The 27,130-nt window shown below is 33.4% G+C and overlaps 1 protein-coding gene across 3 annotated transcripts in view; it reads right to left on the reverse strand.

Annotated features, from left to right (window-relative positions):
- Positions 1–27,130, reverse strand: part of SLC4A10 (solute carrier family 4 member 10) — a 223,040-nt gene that overhangs the window by 89,886 nt on the left and 106,024 nt on the right. Inside the window, exons 6-10 of one of the 3 annotated variants that reach the window (XM_035007903.1) lie at positions 24,333–24,521; positions 14,508–14,599; positions 13,452–13,541; positions 8,265–8,422; positions 4,912–4,999 (exon numbers count right to left, since the gene is read on the reverse strand). In XM_035007903.1, coding sequence (XP_034863794.1) covers positions 4,912–4,999; positions 8,265–8,422; positions 13,452–13,541; positions 14,508–14,599; positions 24,333–24,521 — 617 coding nt within the window. The remainder of the gene's footprint in view (positions 1–4,911; positions 5,000–8,264; positions 8,423–13,451; positions 13,542–14,507; positions 14,600–24,332; positions 24,522–27,130) is intronic. The other 2 variants (XM_035007905.1, XM_035007904.1) reach the window with 2 other exon arrangements.

A 27,130-nucleotide genomic window follows, 5' to 3' on the forward strand; every position in this document is an offset into this window, starting at 1 on the left:
CTTCCTTCCTTCCTTCCTTCCTTCCTTCCTTCCTTCCTTCCTTCCTTTCCTTCCTTCCTTCCTCCTTCATTTCCTCCCTCCCTGCCTCTCTTCCTCCCTTCCTTTCTCTTCTTTTTAAAAGATAGGAGATTCTAGATCATCTTTGTAAGGTGATAGAAATGATAGAGTAGGAAGAAACTGATAATGTAGGAACTGGAGTGGATAATTAAGGAGCAAATTTCCCATCAATGCAGTGGGTGGGAAGAAGGAAGGATCCAGAAATGGAGACTGATAAAAAAGCAGCAATGAATTAGGAGGAACCTCAGTAAATGTGTTTGTTTCCTTCAAGCCTGCTTTTACTACTTTTGGACCTTTGTTCTTCCATATATTTCATAGAATGAACTTACCAAGCTCCTCAATAAATCCCAATGGGATTTTAAGTGGAATTGCACTGATGTCTCTCTCATCATCATTGCTTGCTTAAATTGTTACAATGCCTCTTAAGTGGCTCTCTGCTTTTTCCCTTGCTCCTCCACAAGCCAACTGATGCTTTTAATATGTGAGATAAATCATGTCATTTCTCTACTCAAAACCTTCCATTTGCTTCCCAACTCAAAGTCCTTAATGACCTACAAATACTCTACAAAGACTGGCCCATTGCCTCTTTGACCTCATTGCCTACTGCCCTCTCCCTTTCCCAAACCTCCTGCCCAGCCAGGTTCTCCTCTTTGCTATTCCCCAGATAGTCCTGGCATGCTCCTGTCTCAAAGCATTTTCCCTTGTTTATCCTTTTGCTTGGGAAGCTCTTCCCTCAGATATCTGAATAGCTTGCTCCATCTCCTCTTTTATTCTTGATTTTAACTTGAAACTCTCCCCATCCCACCCCTATCTCCGTTCCCTGCTTTGGGGGTTTCCTCCATAGCACTTATCACCACATATCATATATTTTACCTATTTATGTGTTAGCTCATCATTCCAGTAGACTATTAGCTCAATGAAGGAAAAGGCTTTTGTCTATTTTGTTCACTGTTATATCCCCAGCAACTGCAAAAGTGCCTGATAAATAGTTTACATTCAATAAATACTTATTAAATGAATTAAATAAAGAACAAAGTGAAGGAGGAATTTGTCATACTAGAGACCAAGACTCATTATAGTAAAGACACTATAATTAAAATAGTTATGGCACAGAGACGGGTGGTTTTGTTGTTGTTGTTGTTTTTGAAAAGCACTCATTGCTAACCATTGAATAAATGATGGACTAACCAATAAATGGCGCTAAGCCAAGTTACTATATAAAAATGAAGTTGGGTCTTTACTCACCTCCCATATAAAAAGCAATTCTAGGTATATTAAAAACTTATATATGAGAGAGAAAGTATAAAACTCATGAACATAAAATAAAAGAATATATTTATGACCTTGGGGTAAGCAATAGTACACGTTTTAAAGTTTTAGTTTCAAAACAAAGCACAAAATTAATTTTAGTTGTTCTTCATGAAAAAAAAAAGATGTTCAAAAATGTGAAATGCCAATAGAAGATCAAGTGACATGAGTGCTGAACACGGAATAGTATATTCTATAAATAGTGACCTACTGAAAGCAGTTTTCGTAGAGTGGTAGTGACAAAAATCAGACTGTAATATTTTGAGACGAATGAAGCTAAAATAACCAGGTCCAGGAAGATGCTACTCCTTTTCAAAGCTTTTGAAATTCAGATTCAATCAACAGTTCTTCAATGGTAGATGCTATGTGAAGCAGTAAGGGATTTCCTTTTAAGGATGGGGAAAACCTGGACATTTATTTGATATGTATTTAAGTAGCTACTATATTTGGGCCTGTTTGCTGATTAAAGAGAAAGAGTCAGTGTTGACTTAAAATCTGGGTAATAGAGAGAATTCTTGGCTCAAAAATCCAGAACAAGAAGAAGAAAAACAATGCCACTCTTAGTAATTTTTTGTTTTTGTTTTTCCTTTTGTTTTCATAAAACTGTCATTTATGTTAATATATACTGATTTTATTATTTTTAAGTGAATTTCATAAATACAGATTTTTTAAATTCTCAGGTTTAAGTTCGATTATGATAAATATCAGCATACTATTTATATAAACAAAAGCTCTTTGGTGTGCTTAATAATGTTTAAGAATGTTAAGGGATTAATACATTGGTAGGAGTGCCAATAAGCAAAATCATATGATTTATTGCTAGTAATGCTCAACAGAAAGGAAGAAATAGCTTACTGAATTGATTCAATGTCAGGTATTGCTAAGATGACTAGCAAATTCAGTCATTAACTCATTAAAAAAAAAAAAAAGATTAAACCCTGACTGAAGACCAGACACTATGCTACGTCTAAAGATACAAAAGAAAAGACAGACTGACTACCTACAAGAAATTTCCAGTATGGAGAGGAGAAAAACCAACAGAGCTCAGTCAACAAATATTTATTTGAGCCCCTGACAAAATCAGGGCACAAAAATGAATGGTAAGTGGTAACTGCTGTCATGGAATTTATAGTTTGATACCATAATCTGATTCACCACTTTCTTAACTAAACTATGAATCAACATATTAAATTTTATTCTTAATGAGTATAAGTATTCATTGCCTTCAACGCAATTAGATAAGCAGAACAACCTCTTTACCTGGGTTTTGAACAATAAAAAAAAGTTCTTTCTCTTTTAAAAGTATTTAAACATTGTTTTGGTATTCAATGGATCTACTATTATAATCAAATGCTCTGATTTTCTGGAGTAACTTTCTGGCTGTTTCTGCTTCTCTATCCCACTGCTCACAGAGAGTTACAAATCGCCCTAAAACTAAGCTCTAAACTTTCAAGTCAAAGGGATTTATGTTTGAGCCCGCATTTAGGTGGCTAATGCTTGCTCTCAAATTGCTCTCTCGTTCTAAATCTATAATTTAAAAAACATGGATGCTTCCCTGTTGTTCCATGGCCACTTGATTAGTCAAAAAGACTTCGGAACTGACATCTTTCTGTTGAGAAAACCTTGACTCCTAATTGGGGAAGAGAAGAATTAGGAAGAGAGATACCTTAAGTATGTATGAACCTCCCATGACACAACATGCTCCTCTCACCATATAATATATCCCATGTCCCAGAAATATCTTATGTCCTAATATGGTAGATATAGAAACATAATATAACATGAAATATATGTGCATAAAAGTGACAGTACTTAAATTGTGGACTGCAAATCACAGTGTCATATATTTTGCAATACTGTAAAAACTGCAAAATATTAATTAATATGGAAACACTGAAAGCAAAGATACCATGAGTGTCTTCTCAAGAGAGTTCCACTAGAGCAGGTTTGTGGTCCTCATGAAGCCCTTTTCCAACTCCCCTGTCCTGTTCCAGATTTCCTCAATAATGTGATACTCACTGCAGTGAACTGAGTAGTGTCCTCTCAAAACATGTCCACCTGAACCTCAGAATGTGACCTTATTTGGAATAAGGGTCTTTGCAAATGTAATGAAGGTAAAGATCTCAAGATAAAACCATCCTAGATTAGGGTTGGCCCGAAGTCCAATAATGGATATCCTTCTAAGAGACAGAAAGGGAGAAGACACACAGAGGAAAAGGAGAAGAAGGCCATGTAAAGATGGAGGCAGAGATTGGAATTTTGCCGCCACAAGTCAAGAAATGCCAGGAGCCACCAGAAGCTGGAAAGACAAGGAAACATTCTCCCCTAGAGCCTTCAAAGAGAATGTGGCCCGCCTGCTGACACCCTGATTTCACACTTCTGGCCCCCCAAAATGTGAGAAAATAAATTATTCTTGTTTTAATCACCCACTTTCTGGTAAATTTTTACGGCAGCCATAGGAAACGAATACACTCATTAAGTTGATTCCTTCTCAAATTGATAAAAAAATGTGTTTTTCTTTTAGCTTTTGGTTTCCTATGTGTAAATATCAATAATGGATCCATACAAAACCTTAAAACAGATATATAGACAGATATAATAGATATAATAGAATTTATATCAAACTCCAAACCAAGTTCAAATTTTCAGGTTTCATAAACCTAGGAAAAGTTATATACAATACTAATTCGCTCTTTTTACAGATTTTCAAGTATCCAAAGCCATGTATTTCAATTAATACATTAAATTATTTAGATGAGATTCTAAAAAATGCATAATCTGTTGTTATTTACTACTGAATTTTGAATGTATGACCCTTCCATGATCTTTTGTATCTGCTCTTCCTTAACAATAAAAACAATAGATTTCCATACGGTGTTGGGGAATACAAGAAACCAGTTATATGTTAGTACTTATTTCTTATTTTTATGATTGTACATTTTTGAGACATACACCTCTTTGAGAAGCTGATAAAAGCTTTTTCCAGTCCAAAAAAATTACATACAAATTTTTACATAGAAAAATTTGTGTGCTGTATCAAAGAGATCACAGACCCCTTGAAATTCATCAAAACCATTAGCTCCTCTAAAGGTTCAAAGACTCTCAGGTTAAGAACATTCAGGCAACTGTAAAGAGAGTTGATAGATGTTGCATAGCTTTTGGTGTCATATATACTATTCAGATAAACTACCAATGTTTTTTCAAGTCCTAAAATTATTTTGCCCAAAACAAGATTTGTAATGATATTAACAATGGGGCTCACTTTAGCAGCACATATACTATAGGGGAATATTAATAAATACATTCAAAGTGTCACTAAATCATTTTCTTTAGAATATGAGGTTTTAAAGCATTATATCCATGTGTGTGAATTTATTACCCCTTTCAAACAAATATTTCCAAAGGAAATTTTACAATGGGAGCATAGAAGAAGGGGGATTCAATACAGAGAAATCTGATTCACAACAAATAGTCATGAATACAGGAACTCCAAAAGTTAAGTGTACCTAGTAAGGGAAAATGTTCCCAATGAACTTGAATAAATACCTCATCTGTCATTAGGGTTGCAATTGATCTGCCAATCTCATGGTACTGTTGACCCTTTCCCAGGGGTCCCAGAAGAATGAACAAAAATCTGTAATTAAGAAGAAGAAAAGAAAAACAAAAAGTTTCATGGTAGCAGTATAAAAAATAACTTTAGTAGTTACAGAATCACTCAGCTCAAAGGAATTATTTAAGATGAGGACTTCAATGTAAAATACTTACATATTTTTTCACAGTTTATTACTATTTTAAAGCATTTTATAATGATTGACTTTTATACTTAAGATCTTTGAGCAATGGGAATCCATGGTTATTTTGATCTCAGTGTTTTCCCATTTAATTACTTGTAGACCCTACATGGTAGTTAGTGAGAATTTTAAGGATTCTATAATCCTTAGAGGAGGAAGGTAAGAAAAGTAAAAATAATTAAACTTTTCTGAATTATAAGGAAGAACTCACTACTATGCAAATTATAGAATGAGGTAAAGAGGAAAAAAAGTAATATAGTATTATAAACAAAGAAAGAACATATGGTCAGAACAGTGGGTATATGTTAAATTTACATTAAATAAAAAATTATTGTCAGGAATCAAATATCAGTTAGGAAGAAAAAAATAGGGAGTTAATGATTTATTAATTCCGATTTTGGAGGAATAAAAATACTGACTGCATTGTGGTATTCCATCTAAATCAGACTGAAAGCCTAGCAAAGTCATCAGCACAACTGGAGCTTTTGAAGAAATCAGTACATGCTCTAATTTTGGAGGACCGGTAATTGTCTTATCTCTGAAAAGGTCAATGCTAGAGTGAAATTGTGACAATTTTAAAATGCCATATATTCTGCAATATAATTCAGTGGTATTCATTTGTTAAATGGTTTATGCTCTTAAATGTGAAGACTAATAGCTTTATAAGGTGTAAGTAAACAGATACTATAACCTTACCCTTCATTTGGTTACAAACTTTAGTGATTATGCATGTTTTTACGTAAAGCATATATTATAGTCTTAGAGAGTCTGACATTAATTTTTTGTGTCAGCTGTACTTGAATCCAAGTCAATTTCTACTACACAGAAATGTCCACTATAAATTTAAAACAGAAATAGCTTAATGTGGTGGCAGGTGCTTTATCAACTATAATACTTTCAAGAAATTTTGTAACCTATGTACATCTTGCCATTTTTCAGGCTTCTACTCCATGAGCTATTTTATAAAGTCCTAAAAATTTATTTTCTGACATTTTTACTATGTGTTGCTATTATATTCATGGTGTGCCCTTTTGTCCTCCTAAGAGAGAATAATTAGGAACCTCGAACAGCTTTCTTTATTCTTTTTGTCTAACTAATCTTCCATTTTTCACCTTTCCAAACTAAATAGTCTAGTCTTTTTAATCTCTCCTTATACAGTGGCTCTCCTGTGCCCCTAATTTCTCTTCCATTGTTCTCTACACATATTTTGCTATGTCAGTATGAAATGAGGTCACCTAAACCTTGACATTTTTCAAAGTGAGGGTATATAACCCCATTAAGGCTTTTCTCTACTCCTGGGAATTTTTCTTTTCTTTCTTTTGAAATGCGGGAACTATCCTTGTCATAAAGAGCCATCATTGAAGCAGAATTTCATCAGACACCTTCCTAAATGGTGGAATGGGAATGCGCTGCTTGGTAGACTGAAAAGGAATTTTAAACTACTAAAATAATACCTCTACAATTAGTAAGTTTGACATCTTAAATCTGAAGTCCAAATTCCCAGAAACTCTGAATAGGTTACAAGTTGTATACAGAAAAATGCAGTCTAATCATACTCAGGTATCATTTTAATGTGCTCAGGTCATCGTCCCTCTTTTTAATAAAAGTTGGCATGTATCAGAACTCTCAGTAGCACTCCAACAGGATGAACAGACACTTCTTTCTATAACCTGAGTGGTAACCAGGTTCCTGCTTCAAATCTGTTCCTGTCAGATTCAGGGATAGGTACTTTTGGGGGGTGGGGAGAGCAGAGGCTGGGAGAGAATCTTAAGCAGATTCCACGCTCAGTGCGGAGCCTGACATCCAGGTTCAGTCTCACAATCCTGAGCTCATGACCTGAGCAGAAATCAAAAGTTGATCGCTTAAGCAACTAAGCTACCCATGTGCAGCCAAGAATAGGTACTTGAACACCAAATCCCATATTAGTCAGCAGAGGTCTTACGAAATGAGGCCTCTCCTGGCTAAACTGTTCCATATTTTTGGAATATCTTATCCATAATCAAAGCACAGAGTGATATAATCTGCTGTGTTTTTAGTTAAGGCCTAAGGTCCACAGAGGAAACATATTTTACAAACCCAGTACCATAGCACCTGAACTTTTCATCATTTTAAATTGGCTGAGGCATCCAGTGTTTGGAAGAGGAGGCATACTAATAGCATCTGAAACAGGTATAGCATCAATCAAAGGTCACCCATCATGGAGGAAATGGAGCCCTCCCTGAGTATGTTTTGCTATGGGAATACGAATGGAGTGAAAGGCTATCTGTATATAGAAATCCCATTTGATAGAAAAAGGAAGAAAGCAAGGTCCCCTGGATGAACTGCTAGGAACCTAACACGCTGAAGTCAACAGTCTTCTTTTTCTTCACAGTTTTGCCCTTGGAAATATATTTTATCTATAAAATAGAGATAAGCGATAAACAATGTAATTCAGTTTGTGTTATCCCTCAGTTGTTAGTTTTTATGTACAGTTAAACGAAAAATAAGTTTAGGTAATCAAATTAAATTTGTACTTTTGATTTGAGTTCAACCACAGTATGACAGTGCTACTACCAGTGATTTTTCGGACTCTGTGTATGGGAAGCATGCTGCGCCTGAGATGGAAATACGTGGTACATTAGATAGACATCTCCTAAGGATGGTACTTACATGTACTCAGAAGGCCTACTCAGTCAAGCCTAAGCTAAGCCTTCGAAACCTTGACCTTTTTGAGTCTGACCACCCTCGTCTGCTGGATCCTCTTTTTAGCCCATAGTCTAATGCAATCTTTGAGGCAAGCCTAACACTTTATCCTTTTTACCAACATTATAAGAAAGGATTTATAGGGCGATATAGACCAGGGTATTCAGAGTTGAGGAGCAAGCCTGAAAGAAAACATTGGAGTTTGAGATGAGGGAGGAAAGGACAGAATAATTTTTAAAATACTTTTTCTCCTCTTCCACAAACAAGAAGAAACAATTTTGTGAATGACACATTAGTTCCTAGAAAAAACTTTCAGAGGAAATTATATTTACTTCTTGGGGGTTTTTTTTGGTTTTGCTTTTGGGGGGAGGGGTCACCCAAAAAATGGTTTAAGAAAAATGCAAAAGATGCTCTGATAATTTTTACCTGGTTGGAATTGGGACTTCAGCCAGTCCTTGAAGCAACACGGCAGGAGACAACCTGACAAACGCAACTACAGTCCGATCCAAGAACTCCAACTCCCCGACGAGGATGTTCGAAGCCTCAGCACCTGGAGGAATCTTTTTCATAAAATGCAGATCAACCTGAGAGCATCACAAAGTAAAATAAGATAAATCAAAATTTGCTAAATCGTATCCTAGCACAGTGCTTCACACATGGTAATCCATCAGTAAATGTAGGTAAAATAAATATAGCTTATATAAATACAATGTACATAAAGTTTTAAGATAGTTAACCATCTCATTTGCCCTTTAAAAATAGTAACTATTTTTTACTTGTATATTTTTCTGTGTTCTCATAAATAAGGTGAATACTCTAGTTTCTCTATTTCGTGTCTTTAAAAGACGCTTCTTCGGCATCAGCAATCTTGAAATTTTCAGGGAGAAAAACTTATGTGCTCAAGTAAATGAATATACTTCAATCATAATTTAATTAGTATTCCCCAATAAATTTAGATATTTTATACTACGTTATCTTAATTTTGTGCACATTTCAATTAATACTCAAAATATGCCTATTTCAAAAGAAATGTAACCATGTTTCTCCTTACAGTATGAATTATGACTTTAGTCTTCATCTTTCTTCTAGTTTTTCTATATCCTTCACATTCTATACTTGGCCTGATCATTCTTCAATTTTAATTTCTCATCAGAAATTAGAATTTAGATATAGCAGAGTAAAGAAAACAATAAAGGTATTAACATTTGAAGTTGCTGAAGAGCCATAGTTAAATTTCTGATATGAGATGTCTGTGATGGAAATGAACACACACAAAACAAAAGCGATCATTAACAAGAAGAAATGCTGAAAAGGTGAATTCTGGAAAATGACTGTAAAACATTCTTAAGAGTAAATATCAATTTTTATGCACAAGGCCTCAGTAAAAACCAAATAGTGACTCTATGGTCAATTTCATAAGGCTTATTTCTTGTTTCTAATTCATTTGAGTTGCTTTTTATGGGTATCTGTAGGGAGAATAAGAGTTTATCTGCTGTGGTAATTGGTTTTATGCTCTCATGTTAATGAAATGGGGGCCAAAGGTCAAAGTCGGGATAGCCAAGGGAGAGAGAAAAGAGCTCTGGTAAATATAGGTGAGGTTAAGATTTTTTTCTTTTGCAAATTTAATGATTTGAGATTTTTTTCCAAGAAGTTTAAAATGAAAAAAATTGCAACTTTTAGAATGAGTACCTTAGGAAGTCCATAGCCAGACTGTAGTGACTACGTTAAATATGTTACTTTTGGAAATCAAGACCTCAACATAGCTAGTTAGAAGGTTTATAACTACCTAATTTTTCTGTAAGATAAGGGTGCCATAAAACATAAATCCTATTATATGAAGTACACATTTAGCACAAGGATTAAACATAAAAATAATCTGCAGTACTCCACTAAAAACATTAAATAGAACCAAGGTTTTATTTTAAAGAAAAAAAATGATTTAACAAAACAAAACTGCCTATAAAATTTATGACAAATATTATAAATTCTAAAGTTTTTATTCTACAAAAATACTTCCAAATATAAATTTGTAAACTCATAAAACATATACATTGGGATATTACATGGTAAATATTTTCCTTTTATGGAATCTAACTTTTTAATTTATAGATACAAAGTATTTATTTACCTTAATAATAGAAGGTTAAATTTCATGGGAATTATTATCATATTTTCATTTTTATTTTTGTAGCTAGAAGAAATGCACACATTGAAAATGCTTTAAATTAGTAATGTTTTACAATTTTACAATAACGCATAAATTTTTAAGAAGAGAATAAAAGATTACCTATATACTATTAGTCCTGTGAGAAAAGCATAATATATCTTCGTAAGTCTTTTAGGGCCTTTTTCCCCCCAGTGGAAATAACAATTATACAATATTAATGCACTGGAACAAAATTTAAAGTGAGAAAACAGCTTTTTTAAAAAATTTATAATTGATAAATATGAATTATATTGGTAATACCTGTCATAACTTTACTGAGAAATTTAAATTCTACCCAAAAAACTCTCTATAAACTCATTTACTGCTTGACAAATGCTGTAGCCTCAACTATTGACGTCTGTGCCTCAGTCTGGTGGCAGTCATACAAATAAATGCTTTAAGAGGCCATTTAATTAAATCAAGGAATACATAGTGTGCTAAAATAGTCTAATTTTACAAAAGTAAATATATGATCCTAGCATTTGAAATTTTTGCATTACATAATACCTAATATATCATCGATTTATATCTGTTATTTAGAAAAAGCATAATTTCATGTTTAGCAAATTTGTCTTTTGATTTAAAATGTAATAATTTATAGTTAAATAATATCTATATGGAATAGCCATTATATTATACTCATTACATTATATAATTCTTGGAGTAGTCATATATTTGGGAGTAATAGATCATATAATACATTATCTAATTATATTATTATATTATACAATTATATGTTATATTGTTCTTGCATTAGCCCTGTATTTTTGTATTTGTGCTAATATATTATTCAGAAGAACCCTGACAATCTAACTACCTTTTAATATAACAAAAGATCATATTTAAGAACCACAATTTAACCTTTTATAAAATTACAAATACCTAAAACTGCTCTGAAGAACTAGGCTAAATTATACCTCTAAGACAATCTTTATGTGGACTCGAGCAGTTGGAATGAACATAAAGAAACCAGAATTTTCTGGTTCTCTGAAGAAGAACTTGAAGAAATCAAGGTATATACTCTTATGAATATGGATTCACACTCATGCTTCTGGGCTCTCTAGACCTTTAAGCTAAGAAGAGAAAGCTTTATTCTGGGCATTTGGTACTTAAGCTGCAGGTGAGAAACAGATATATCTCTAGGGAACAAGGCTAGACAGAAGATCATGGCAGAACAAGAAGTGTCTGGACAAGCCACATGCTGAGATGTGAAGGAAAACAGTGATGGGACTTCGGGAGAAAGTTTAAGTCCTAAGCCCATTATAGAAAGTACAAGAAAATTAATAGGGATTCTCTGGGGACATATGGTGTTGTGACAATAACCAGCCAGTGACCTTGAGCAGCTCTCTTACTCTCTCTGGGATTCAGCTTTCTCACTTTCTAAATGAGAAGATTTCTAAGGTTTCCTATAGTTCAAGGATTTAAAAATCCACTCATTGTAATATGTTTCACATACTAAAGATAGATGCAGAAGAAAGTTCCTTCTACATAGAAAATAACGTGAAGTCTTCTTTGGGTCATTTGAAATAAGAGAAACACCACCAACATCTGGGAAATACTAAAATAGCCATCTTCTACATGGCAGTTTAAAAAACAAAAAGATATAGAGTGTTTTGACACCTCTGCTTTTTAAAAGCATTATGGGAAGCAAAAACCTGACAACTCAGATTATATTCAAAAACATTCCTCAAATTAATAGATTTGATGAGCTTATCCATTGGAAGGGTTAAAAATATGTAGATTGAAGGTACCTAGGATACAGTATTGAGTCACATGAAATGAATAAAGACTTTTTTTCCCCCCTTAACATCTCAAAATTCTACTCGGGTTTGGAATCTACATATTAAAGCTTAAATATTAACATAGCCAAAGTAACCTGGAGACTAGCTGAGCTTTCATAAATTCACTACCAAACTGAAATCATCAGAGCTAAAATCCCTTAACTTGTGTATCTGTAAAATCTGGCACTAAATTTGTCTCCATAATGATGGATCGCATTTGTTCTTTTCAAACCCCATTGCCCTGCCCTCCCAGGTTTTCAGGTAAGAAGTATTACTTGGAAAAAAAGTTCCAGAACTAAAGGCTTAAATTACATTAAATCTCATAGGATACATTCAACAAATACATCCCAAGCACCATTCAAGGCACTAGACATCCAGGCGAGACCAACATATATTAAATTCTGGTCTAGTATTTATTTTTGATATATTTCCCCTAATATTAGCAACAACAGTGACAATAATAATAACCACTTTTTATTGAATATCTGCTATATACTCAGGACTCTGCCAGGCTCTCTCTATATATTACCTAATTTAATCTTTGCAACAAAATTGGAAATAGGTAATATTGTTCTTATTTTGCGTATGAGAAAGCTGAGGTTCAGAGAACTTCTCCAAGATCAGATAGCTTATAAGTGCTAGAGTTAGGATTCAAGATCTGATGTTCTTTCTCAAAAGCCATGTTCTTTCCAATGTGCCATGATATGGACAAGAGACTGGGGAATAGAGATGGTGGGCACTGAGTAGAGGGCTATAGAAATTTCACTTGCCTGTTAAAAGATGAAATGGACCAGTGATTGGAAATGCCATAAGGAAGACAAGGATTAAAGGAAAGATACATATTTTTCTCTCTTCTGTAGTTCTAATTGTTTGGGGGGACCTGAAGATAAGACTACTCTCCCCAGCTGACAGTATTCATTTTCTTTCAGATGTAATAAAGCATTTGTGAAGGCTGTAAAGGTAGGTCAGAGAACTAAAAGAAAAATGATATGGAGATATAAAATTCAGTGTCAAGGGGTTATATCCTTTAAAAAAGTTAAAAGGTAGGGCGCCTGGGTAGCTCAGCTGGTTAAGCCACTGCCTTCGGCTCAGGTCATGATCCTGGAGTCCCGGGATCGAGTCCCGCATCGGGCTCCCTGCTCGGCGGGGAGTCTGCTTCTCCCTCTGACCCTCCCCACTCTCATGTGCTCTCTCTCTCATTCTCTCTCTCTCTCAAATAAATAAATAAAATCTTTTAAAAAAATAAAAAATAAAAAAAAATAAATATAAAAGTTAAAAGGTAGTTTATTTCAAAGGATGTGATGCATTATCATTGTTTTTGAGAGTGTTAAATGTGCCCTTGTTATACTGTTAGTGCCTGCATAAATAAATTAGCAACTTCTTATGTCATTGTTTTTAAGATATTGTTTCAAATGAAGAATTTCAGAAATTAAATGTATGGCAGCTTGCGACAATTTTATTCCAACTTGCAGATGAATGAAGATGTAATGCTTTAAAAAGATATGTTTTTTTGGAGTGGCAAATGGAAGAATACATTTGAACCGGCTTAATATTTGAATCACATGCCTCCATATGGTGAAATGAGCTTTGAACCACTGTAGAAAGACAGCCCAAGTATGCCCTCACCTCTCTCTCTTGCTGGTGTGGAGGTCCTTTTTCATGCCTTTGTTTCATCCCACAGGGACTAGTATGCCCCTTTTGTTGGCCTCCCAGTCCCTGCACGCATAATTAACAGACTTAAGCTGGTACACCGTGCTCCCACGGAGACTCCACCAGGCACCAGAGGGATAACATGCACATGACTAGCCCTAGACCATTTAGGCACTGGCAGAGGCATTCTGAAACAGCAACAAGGAGCTGATCGCCATTAATCTTCAGAAGCTCGATGCAGGCAACTTCTACTCTGCCTCCCATTCCCACCTCCTCCCACCGTTACAGTCATTGCCAGTGCTAAGTGCTTTCAGTGGGGGAAAATCACTCTTGGTTACTACTGTTTCAGCCACTCAGATAAAGAGAATTGTTGACCCTCTTTATTGTTCATCAATATGGAAACTCCTCTTTCCTGGTCAAGTGTTAGTTTGCCATAGCCTACGAGAGCACATATACACTGTCAGGAATTTCCTAACCAAAGTCACATGTATTCTATTTTCTTAGAACATGTTCAAGTAAATGATCTCATTTGAATTGTCTCTATTTAGATGTATCCCTCAACAGAATCAGTTGTTATTAAATTTTTTTCAAAACTCTGTTCAGTCTTATCAGGTCTAGTGTTTCCTTACACTAAGGCCTTCCTCAATTACAATTAAGTTTATATCATATGGTTTGTTTTTCCACAGATAGAAGAAAAATGATTTTGGAAAAAAAAAAAACTAGCAATCGTTTTAAACAATAAACTTCTGTTAAATTTTCTGTGAAGTCCAGCTATCCTGTTTTTCTGGAAGAGATACATTATACCAAGTGGCTGAAACCTGAAGACTATACATAAATCTTACACATTTGGTTTTGTGAATAAGCAAAACGTTACATGTGAACTTAAATGCTAACATCATCTATAACAGTATCAAGCTTTGGCTAAGAAACAAAAAAAAGTGCATGCAAAAAGTTGTGTCAACACCTCTTAAAATGGGTAGTAATTTCTAGTAATAACTCAGTGGCTTACTTAAATGAGAGAGAAAAGCTTACCTTGCTAAAGTCAACAGTGCTGTTTTCTCTGCTCACATCATTTTTATTTTCAACACAGGCTGGAGCAGACTGAGGAGAAACAACCTGACCTGCTAAAAGAAATTGTTATTACAGAATACAAACAATTACTTACATAATTCTAGACAGATTGAGTGAAATATGAATTAATCTAGGCTAACATAGTTTTCTTAATGAGTTTATGAGGTAAGCATGAAGGGTCAATATAAATAGATCTATATCAATACAAATACTCTTATTTGTCAGTTACAGATAGAAATGGGAGAATTCAGTCAAGGAAAAAAAAGCCAATTGTCAGATTAAAACTCCATAGCTAAGTGGTTATTCTCTATGAAGAAGATCATCTACAAAATATTTAAATCTAATCATGGTTTTGAAACATCATTGATTTCTAAATTTCATCCCAAACTAATGACATATATATGACATGTATATATATATGACAAGATAGATATCTATGATTTAAGCTCAACCTGAAGAATTAAAAATGTATTTTTTTAAAAGAGCAAATATTTATCTGAATATTTATTCAGATATATCTGAATACACAGCATATTTATAGCTTCTATTGCATCTGAACAAAACAGACAATGACAAAAAAATGCTTTGACAAAAACTTCTAGAGATTTCTATATGACAGGGGCAGTTAGAAATACCTTTCCCTTACACAGTACAGACCCTGTGAATATGATTTTATCCTTGTTACTCTTCAATTATGTAAGTATACTGATATTGCCCTGCATGAGAAAAGACCAATAAACTTGAATTGCATTAGTTTTCCATTAACACTAACCAGCAACTTAATTACTTTGTAGTCTTTTCCCCATTAGAGGGAAGATTATGATATTAGTTAAATGGACAGTAGAGGTGGGGATGTGACAATGGGTAATTAAATTCCACTATTCACAAAATACGAAACATCTTTTTCAATCACAGCTTATCTGAAATCTGTCCATATTCAGCAATTAAGTGTTAAAATTAACAAGCTCTGCTTACTTTCACTTGCATCTTTCTTTTTCCCTAACCTCCCCCCCTCCTCACTTACTACTTTTGCTGTGAAATGAGTAATGGCAACCCAGGTTTGACCATAGTTATGACCATTACTCAGTGACCCCAAGTTACTACTCTTACTCGCCTCAGCCTTAGACAGAAATACTCTCTCGTCTCTCTGCCTGCTTCTTCTCTGTACCCTACCTAAATCCCAATTTTATTCAAAGTTCAGCTTTAGTTTCATCTCCACTTACTAGAATCTGTACTTATCCGACCTTCTCTAAACTATTAGCGTATATACAAATAGAACCTTTTCTTTAAATTCTCTCCTGAAATCCCACTTATTCTTTGTTACCTAGAAATTACCAAGTATGACTTAAAATACTAATAATTTGCTTTCAAATATTAACTATAATTTTGCTGTTGGAATGATTAAGCCTCTCAGGCAGGGGTCGTTTATTTGTAAGTACAATTTTGTTATGTTTTAAAATTGTTATATTACCAGAAAGTAATGGATTTAAGATTCTTCCAAAACTTCAATATTTCTCTGCTTTCACTACACAAAGTAAAATAATACATTTGGTGAAGATTTAAAAATGAATTTTTATTTTTAATTTTTATTTTTTATTATTATTATGTTCAATTAGCCAGCATATTAAAAATGAATTTTTAAAGTAAATTTACCTCCAACCATGTGCACAAATTCTGATTATATCATATTCCAAGACATACATGAGCTTCAGAGAAATGATAGACGTAAACTGCATCAGTTATTTTCATTCTCCCATTTCTAACCACCATGTGCGGCTATGACTGTGAACTGTTCATTAGCAGCCATTTCATTTATCATTCTCAAAATAATAACTGTAATTTTAAAAAAACCTTTTACATAATGCATTTGTGCTACTAACAGATGTCTTCAATCACCAGTTTCACATCATTTCTCCATATTTTCATGAATTAGAACATTAGATTTATTTAAACTTAAATTTACTGAATGTTCCGTTAAAATTGAGTGGTGAAATTCAAGGCGTGGAAAAATTAAATAAACATATATTGGCTTTCTTATAATAATTTATTTCATGTGATATAAACCTACATGGAAGGACAATTATTTAATTTGGTCAGCAAATACAAACAAAAAGAGAATCAACCCAATGCAAAATCACCCACTTTGAAGAGATTTAATTGGATAGAAAATATGCCATAACTTAAAATCTGAAGAAATTGGATAGCCTGTGTTTTCATATATATACTTTAAAAGCAGAATATTTTATAAATTACCTTCAGCTCATGTGCTATCTTTAAAACATTGGCACTTGCATTTCCTCTTGTAAATATTAACACTTTGAGATTTATTGTTCTATTCTATTCTTGTTCTAAGATGATGAAAATATTACAAAATATTACCTCATAAAGGTGATAATCAGGAAGAGATTTGAAATCTATCTTTATGAATATTTTAAGTGATATGAATAAGGACCTAGTGGAGAGTACTTAACTAGCAGAAGACATAGGAAGTGATAGGAAATTTCTTGCAAGTTCTAAATTCTAGAGATGTGAATAGAATGTATGCTAATATAAGAGAAAGGCATTCAAACTATCAACCTATGCTATAGAAATATAAGCCACAAATTTGATATGTTTTATATTTCAGAGGTAATAGTTAAATAATAGAGGTAATTATTAGTAATAAATATATTTAATCACATCAGTCCTGCAAAGTTTAAAGAGAACTCCAAATTTTATTTCTTAATATGTACATTAATTTGTTAAAATGAAACAATAGGCATTAAATGTTTGTATCTTCAAGGTAGTTTCTGAAAACTTAGCAGGATGCAGAAAAATACATAGATACTATTATTTAATATTTAAACTGACAAGTTTGGTTTAGGTTATTTTGAAAAAATAGAAGTCTTTAAGGGGCTTAAAATTGTATGTGTTATATATCTAGTTCTAGCTAATATATTTATATATATATATATATATATATATATATATATAACTAAATCATGAAGCGTAGTCTTTTGGATGACCAAAAATTCCATAAATTAAAATAAATTTTATGACTTAGTCTTTGTCTTTGTAAACTGATCTCTTTAGTTTTTTCCAAAAATTACTGCCTTTCAGAAGGGGATGGGCTTGGATTTCAAAACAACTTTTATTAACTTAAATACTTTTATATAAGAAGAATCAGTAAATACAGATTTTGAAAGGGCATCCCTTATCTTCTCTCTGATGTTTAAAACAATAGTAATTCGTGGAATGCCAATTTTCAGGTATAGGATTTTACCTTCAACCAAAAGTGAGAGTATTTTTTCTAATAGAATAACAAAGAATTTGTTAGGATATTTTTCCCTCCAGGAGAAAATGGTATAATGTTAGGATTTAGCATTCACATATATGTGTGGAAGCTTTATGAATGCTAATTTTCATGATGCTCTTTCTAATCATGATGCCACAATGCTTTGGAACTTACATATTTTTATCTATTTCTTTATATTACCTTCATTTTACCCACTGGTCACTAACCATATTAATATATCCTATAAATAAATGTCATTGCAATGTTTAATCACATCTGTTATTATAATATCTAAATAATTTTGAGGCATGAAGAGGACTACCCAGAAAAGAGAGAGAGAAAGAGAGAGACATTTATTAACTCAGCAGCCTAATTATATTTAGAGTAAATTATTCAAAAACAAATGAAAAATGGACACCATTAGTATTAACTGGGAGATGGTCATAACTATTTAAATGTAAACATTAAAGAAACCTAACATCAGCCTACATATGTTTAGTTTTCCAGGCTTTTATAAATTTATTTATTTTTTAAGTGGTCTCTATACCCAATATGGGGTTTGAATTCATGACCCCAAGGACAAGAGTCACATGCTTTACCAACTGAACCAGCCAGGCACCCCTATTTTTCCAGGCTTTTAAACTCAACTAGTTCACCATCTTAAATCCAAAACTCTAATATTTATCATACATCTTATTAATCAAAGTGCATATTATGTAGTATTCATATTAGCAACTGCTTGAATTAATTTTCCTTTAAGTCATGAATTCATTTTTTCCTCTGGACTTCCATGAGGGAGCATATACCAGTCAGATAAAAAAGTTATTATAGACCACGTATTTTTCCAAAGCAAATTATAAAATATGTGGGGCAAGCATAGGAGAAAACTGAGAGTAATTTAAGTAACTGCTAATTAGAAAATGAAAGCTCTGCCATTCTACTTGTTACTTCATAAATTTTTCATTAAGTCCATTATGAGACTGGCATAGTCATTTTCCTCTTCAAAAAGTTGTGGGGAGGGAACATGAAATTATGTCAAAAGTACTATTTGTTTTATTTTAAGTAATGTCAGTATCATTAAAGCATCTCATTATGGAAACACAACTGTAAACTATGTTCTCAAAATATCTGTAAAGTATCATATTAACTCATTGAAGCCCTTACCCATAGTTTTCTTCTTCTTTAAATAAATTATGTACATAAGTAGTGTATAAAACAGCAGCTTTTTAACTTCTATTTGGCCAAATTCAAATCAATAGGAGAATAACATATCACTTAAGAATAGCATTATTTGCTACTGCTTAATCTGCTGAAACTCATGTGTATTGAAGGAAACTGGGATGAAGACATAAAGGTACATTACTATTAACCTTGAGACCAAGCTGATTTACACTACCTCAGAAACCTTCAACGCATTTAGAGTACCCAAAGGGTAGGAGATGAGGGAGGTACAGAGATGAGATGAGCCTGTTAGAGACAGACACAAGACAGAGCAAAATAAAGAAATATAAAGATGAATGACAAAGTACATACATGTGTAACAATACATTTATTCATGGGAATAGAAAACATGAAGAAAGAAAGGCTAAATATTTAGAAAATGTTGATTAGGTGAGCTACATTTCAAAAACATAAAAAGTATGTACATAATTAAACTTGGAGAAAAATTAGTATGCCTGACAATAATTAATGTAATATAAGAAATAATAAATTCAAACACTATTAGACCTCTTTTTGCTGTTAATATCTAGTCTTGATATTCCAAAACTTAGTAACAACAATATAGCCTCTGAACAGAACTGTCAGTTAACAAGTCACCTCGATTTTTTTTGGAGCAATGGAAAATACCTTTATTGAATAACAATGTTTACTTCTGACATCTATGTGAATCTTTTAACGTGTTTTCTTTCAAGTAATTCTTGAAATTAGAAATTCAAAAAATTCAAGACTTATAATTCTAGGGTTTTTTTCTTCCAAGGTAAAACATTATGTGGAATAATTTTTAAACTCTTTGTTATCTTACTTATGAGACCAGAATATTTAAAAAACATGAAAACATATAAATATCTCAACACATAAAAACATTATACATCTGAAAATAAAAAGTACAGCATTTGTAAAAGTAGTGATTATAAGGCAATAAAACTGATTTCCAAAAGCCATAAATAAAAATCATTCACAATACACATGTGTACATTATTTTAAGGGCTGGGATCTATGCAGGCCTACAGAATCAACTCATACCCAATCCTTCCAAATCTAAATGTTCCCCAGTAACCTATGGTTTTGAAAGTAAGTTAGAGATCTTCTGCTCTGTAACTCCTTTTGTGATCCTAAATAAAAGATGCAACTGGAAAATATTCATAACAGGAGGGAGAAAAGATATGTGAAGGAAAAGAAATAGAGTTAGAATTATTAGTGGAATACAGTGGAATGAGTATAACCTACACCTGAGCAAACACATGAGTGTTAAATTATTTTTAAAACATACAAGTATTATCAGTAGGTTAATAATATTTTATATTAGATTTGTAATCCAATGTCTCAAAACATAATCGAATGCATGACCTAAATGATAAATACCAAATATTGATACATTTACTTTTCAGATCATTTAAACACAAGTGTTATTTTTATTTTTAGAAAGTCCTTCTAGTTTCAAGGAATTACTGACTATTCTTGATATATTTATTCTAAGTACTTTCTACCCATATCTTTTTCAGAGTTTTAATGTTAAAGAAGATATTATTTTTCTATTATTTTTTTGCTGTTGTTTTGCCAAATGTAACTGTCACTTTTTATTGAAACATCAGAATCAGACATTTAATTCTCACAGTTTTGATGCTTAATGAAAAGTGAAAGTTAAACACAGCATGGCGGCATTCAAATGCACGGTGAATCCATAGCATCCTGCAACTTAGCCCTTAAGAGAATGTGCAAAACACCAAGAAAAAGAATTATACAAAAAAGTAAAGCTAACGTATTTAGAGGTGAGACTGACAAATTATCACAAATCACTAAAAAAGTTATGAACAAAATAGTGCAGACTTGGGGAGGAAAGGAGCAAGGAAATCACTATCTCGCATATCAAATCTATAAAATGGGGAAGATCCACATTTGAGACTCAGATTGAAATATCTGAATTTAATTAACTCTTGGAATTACTACCAAGGTAATAATGCTTAAGGAAAAGTCAATTAAGGAAGTAGAAACCTTATTCTCTTTTTTAGACTTCTTTATATAAATATCAGTTCATTTTTGAGGGAATTTCCTCAAAATTGCCTCAAAAGTGAAAGTATATTAAAAACAAGAGGGGGCTTATTTCTATCCCTATGCTGGGGAAGGAAAATATTTTCTGTTTTCAAGTTTCTAGAAAATCTTCATTCCATTTAATTCCTATTCTATAATCTTAAAAGAAAAAAGTCAATCTTTTTGTATGAAATACTCTGCTGAAGAATTTTTTTTTAACAATGAGAATATTATTTTCACCCTTTTGGATTTCTTAAAATCCTTCTGCATCTCTCTGTACTAGTGTACACAAAAAATAAATCTCTATTGCATATTTTGAAACAATGTCAAATCTCTATTTATGGCTACAAATTTCGGTTTGTTTGTTTATCTAGAATTTGTCAGTTTTTAGCGTTCCCAAGTAGATTGAGAACCTTAGTAATAAAGGTCTTTCACACTTTTTTTCACTTCTGGATAGGAGATTTATCGCTAAATTGGTGAAGTCTATACATATTTTCAGAATTCTCAACACACATAATTATGCAAAGTGTATGAAGAAGCAAAACAGAGTCACAAGGAGGTGTTATAAGCCTAGGCTTAGAAAACCATTTCTGACAGCATACTCTGCAACAATACTTAATTGGGTATATGAATCTTATTAAAAATGTTTCCAAGTTTTTATTACCCTAATGTGTGCCTCAAAAAGATCTCTACGTGTTTAGATAAAGGCTGATGAGACAGATGGTGACAGAATCACTTCAGAACTACTCACATTCTAGTTTTCAGAAAAGCTAAGCATTTGCCTCAGTAAGGCAGAAAGTAGGCTTTCAGAAAACTTTGTATCTCTATGTATCTATACGTAGCCTTGTGATTCAAGACTATATTTCTATCATTTCTTCTTATGTTTACCAGAAGTTTAAAGCAGTATCAAATACTGTGTCTAGGTCTACATGATATTTCAATAAATTAGTCATCCAGTAAATTCATTACCTTCTTCCCTCCATGAATAAAATACAATAAAGTTATTTTATGGTAAACATTATTTCCAGTGGAATTTGAAATATAAATTACGGCTAGTTCACAATCCACAAGCCTTGCATTTTTAAACAAACACAAATCCTTCTTAAAGACATATATTTTATTGTATGATTTCTATTAAAAGTAATTAAATGAAGGCAGAATTTTTTTAAATGTGCTTGCATTCATAGAGAGTTAGTTCATAGAGATATTTTAAAAAGGTCTCCAGAATCATGTAGACATAAGCCCAATGTCAAAATTAGTAAATATCTGAATCTGTTGTTTTAATATCATCATACCCAAATAAGTTCTAGTATTATAAGCATAATAAAAGTACTACATTTAAATTAAGTCTCAGAATATAAAACCTTCACTTTGTCATTTTTATGTATAACATATTTTAAAGCAAATTGTGATTTAGAATATATTTTGAATATATGATGTGATTTAAAGCAAGTCATAAATTCTCAAAATGCTCAGTGGAATCTACAAACACAAGTTGGTATATGTTATAAAGTACTTAATTGAACTGACTACAGGTTTCCCTTGCTATACAAAAGTAGTGTTCCCATGAAACCCTTCATAAGCCCAAATGGCACAAAGTGAAGAGGATCCCCCACTTTCTGGAAGTTTGCCTTATGCCACTTCACTTTTAAGACCTACAAGAGTACAGTAACAGCTTTTTTTGTAAAAGCAAAATCCTCTTTGGATTTCTTTTGGTTAATTAAAATAGGTACTAATGCAGGTCTTTCGTAAAAGTGAAGTTGCATCGGGCACCTGGGTGGCTCAGTGGGTTAAGCGACCAGCTCAATTTCAGCTCAGGTCATGATCTCAAGGGCATGGGATTGAGCCCAGCATTGTCCTCCATGCTCAGAAGCGAGTTTGCTGGAGATTCTCTCTCTCCCTCTCCCTCTGCCCTACCCCCACGTGCACACGTGCATGCTCTTTCTCTCAAATAAATAAATCTTTAAAAAGAACCAAAGTGAAGTGGCATAACGTGAATTTTCAGAAAGCAGGGGATACCTGTGTACGCACAACTATAGACTGTTATATAACGGCAGTGATTTAAAAAATCAAATAAGTATTTCAAAAATCATTTTGCCATTAAGAACTGGTTTCGTGCTCTGAAACAATAGTACATCTAATCATCTCCATTGATTTATTAAAGCATTTTTTCTATATGTATATATTTGATTCAGTAGTAGAAGAATTGGTTTAAAAATCCCATTTAAAGCACAATGTGGAGAAAACTCATTTTCATGCGTTTGTATTTAAGGCATCTTTACAGCTTTTGAAAGTAGGAGGGAAATGACATAAAATAGTCCATGCGGAAATATACATGCTTTAGTGCATTTGTGCAAGTCAGAGTTTTTCTAGTACAGCATTTGAAATTACTTTTCATTAATTTTTATCTTTTAAAACTGGGAATTTTTATAGCTGATGAAAGTTTAACAAATTCGTATCTTCCTCAAGATAAGTTTATTTTCCTTCACAATACTAATAGAAAGGATGGATCTAACGAGAGATTCCTAACCAACTTCTTTAGGGTAAATGATGAAGGTTCAAATAGATGCAAGGAGAGAACAAAATACAAAAGAATGATAAAACAGTCTGAAGCACAAGCCATAAAGAGTAAGTCACGATTGCTAAAAAACAGCGATTGGTGTGGTATGCAAAGAGAGTAAGTACACCGTGGCTCCATGGACATTGAAGATGTAGCACTGCAAAGAGCGACGACTATGAACTGGAACTCAGGCTTCACATATGTAGAGCCACAAGCAAGGCATTGGTTGGTCTTTTCAATCATAATCTCTCATGGAATTTGTTGACTATGAATAACATGAAATCAATATCTGTTTTCCACAAACAATAATTGGTGATCTTTATTCATTTTAACTTTAAAAAGCCATAGCTCAAAGCATTATATTACATTCTCAGGTTGTGGATGAAGACTAGGACCTTGACTGGGATACAACTGATGCTCAGTTTATGTTTGTGGCATTTGAGTGTGTAACTTCTTATTAGATAAACGTTTCCTTTGCATTCTTTCAAGGGCATTTCAGGAAATTTAAATTCTTTGTTAAAATTTCTACAATTTGATGCTTGAAAATCAGACTATATACGTATAAAAAAGAAATAATTCTACTACAACAATCTGTATTTCAATAAATAATTTTCAAATAAAATATGTTTTAAAGAATTTAGAAGCACTTTGAAATTTCAGATGCCTATAATAAACACAAAGAGTACAATAAAGAAGCATTTACCATTTTTATCCATGGAATTTGGTTCTGATTGTTTCTTGCCAATATCAGCAAAGGAACGAACAATGGGAATTCTATTGGTGAGTTTTTTCTGATTCTGGTGGTGATGCTGTTTCATCAGTGCCTCATGAACCCTGTGGCGTACATCCTCATTGAGCTGACCTGAGCTCACTTGTTGGTCAAGGACCATATCTGAAGAAGGAAGGCAAGAAAGATTAGCACAGTAGATTAGCATAGTATGCAAGCCGCAAACCACTGAGTCCAAACACACATAACCCAGATAATACGATTCATCTTAGAATGAATTCTTTTAAAAATCTCAAAAAGTTGTGACTTTTTGTTAAAATGTTGCACAAAAAAAAGACGGGAAAATTTTTACTATAAACCATTCAATTTTAAATATGTAATAATTTCATCAGGTATTATTTTTTACATGGACATAGTTGCATTGAGAATAAGCCTTTATATTCTCAATTATTCACACTGATGGGAGGAAACAGTAACGGGTAATATCAATATAATTAGTATGTTTAAAATTGTAAAGTGATTTATACTTATACTTTAATATGTTTTTTTCCCTTTTTCTAGCAGAAAATGATTTGCATGTTTCCTCCTTAAGTAAAAAAAGTCCATCTGTAAAAATCTGATGCAGGGAGGCTTAGGCAGCTATCTAGTTGGTTGCATTTGGAGAGCAAACAACTCTTATATTGATATAAAGTCAGCCCCCACAAAACTTCCTTGAAAATGTATTTATATTAGAAAGGTCTTCTATAACCATAAAACAAAGAATAAAGGTGAGATTTCAGAAGGCTATAATTAAGCAGGTTGATATTTACCATATGTAGTGTCAGAAATGCCTATAAAATAAGTAGATGAGTAAAGGAATTTTAAGTTTCTTGGTAATACAAAATCACTTCAATAAACCTCATTCTAGGGAGAAGGAGGGTAGATGTGGAAGTAGGAGGATCCTGAGCTTACCTGGTCCCACAGGTACATCGAGGCAATAGCCACATTTACACAACTAACTCTGAAAATGACCGGAAGACTAGCAGAACAGACCTTCCATAGCTAGTCATAGAGAGAAGGCCATGTACAAAAGGGTAAGAAAGGCAGAGACATTGTTGGGAACCAAACCCTTGGCAGTATTAATCCAAAATAGGAGAGAAATCACAAACATGGAAATGCAAGAGATCAGACCCCACACCAGGCACTCCTGGCACTGAGGACCCACACTGGGAGGAGTAGTCCTCTTAACTTCTGCCTTTGAAAACCAGCATGGCTTAACCCTAGGAGCTTTAAAATTAATAGGCTTAACTCCAGGGGAGGCTGAGGGCAATAGGGAACTTGAGTCCCCACTCCTAAAGAGACAGCATATTAAATAATTCAGCTGAAGACACAGCACAGAAGCAGCACTTTGAAAAGTGCCTGGGGTATAGATGAAGGAAACTTATTGACTTAGAAAGTATACCAGAGAAGCAGGGATCTACAGGAGATTTCTCTGAGAGCAAAAGTGCTGGCAGGTGCCATTTCTCTTCATCTCCTCCAGCAGGACATTTGTGGGAGCCAACTCTACACTCTCCAACTACCTTGCTAGCACTGTGTTCCCCACCTGAGCATTCTCATGTGGATCCACCTCACCCAACCCTCTTGCCTCTGCAGGCATCCCTCCAAAGCAGTTCCTGATTGGATCTGACTCCAGAAGCAATGACAACAAAAGCAAAAATAAACAAATGGGACTCTATCAACCTAAAAAGCTTCTACACAGCAAAGGAAATCATCAACAAAATAAAAAGACACCCTCCCGAATGGTAGAAGATGTTTGCAAATCATAGATCTAATAAGGGGCCAATATCCAAAATACATAAAGAACTCATACAACTCAACACCAAAAAAATAAACTGATTACAGAGGACCTGAACAGACATTTTTTAAAAAGAAGACTACAGGTGGCCAAAAGACACAGGAAAAGATGTTTAACATCACTAATTATCAGGAGATATAAATCAAAATCACAATGAGATATCTCCTTACATCTGTCAAAATGGCTAGTATCAAAAAAGACAAGAAATAACAAGTGTTAGAGAGAATGTGGAGAAAAGGGAATGCTTGTGCACTGTTGGTGGCATTGTAGGTTGCTGCAACCACTGTGGAAAACAGTATGGAGATTCCTTAAAAAAATTAAAAATATAATTGCTATATGATTCAGTAAGTCCACTAATTGGTATTTACCCAAAGAAAATGTAAACATTAATTTAAAAAGATAAATGCTGGGATTCCTGGGTGGCTCAGTCAGTTAAGTGTCTGTCTTTGGCTCAGGTCATGATCCCAGGGTCCTGGGATCGAGTCCTGCATCGGGCTCCTTGCTCAGCAGGGAGCCTGCTTCTCCTTCTGCCTGCTGCTCCCCCTGCTTGTGTGCTCTCTCTCTCTCTCTGACAAATAAATAAAATCTTAAAAAAAAAAAGATAAATGCTTCCCCAAGCTTATTGCAACATAATTTATAATAAGCAAGATATAGAAGCAACCCAAGTGTCCATTAATAGATGAATGGATAAAGATATATATATATATACACACACATTTATATATAATGGAATATTAGCAATGAAAAAGGAGAGCTTGACATCTGTGATAACATGGATGGACCTAGAGGATATTATGCTAAGTGAAATAAGTCAGACAAAGCTGGACACCATATGATTTCACTTACATGTGAAATCTAAAAACCAAAAGAAATGAACAAACAGACTTTTTTTAATATTTTCTTTTTTTAATTTTATTTTATTATGTTATATTAATCACCA

Source organism: Mirounga leonina, unplaced genomic scaffold, assembly GCF_011800145.1.
Source record: "Mirounga leonina isolate KUSES-001 unplaced genomic scaffold, KU_Mleo_1.0 Mir_151, whole genome shotgun sequence".
NCBI classification, from domain to species: domain Eukaryota; kingdom Metazoa; phylum Chordata; class Mammalia; order Carnivora; family Phocidae; genus Mirounga; species Mirounga leonina.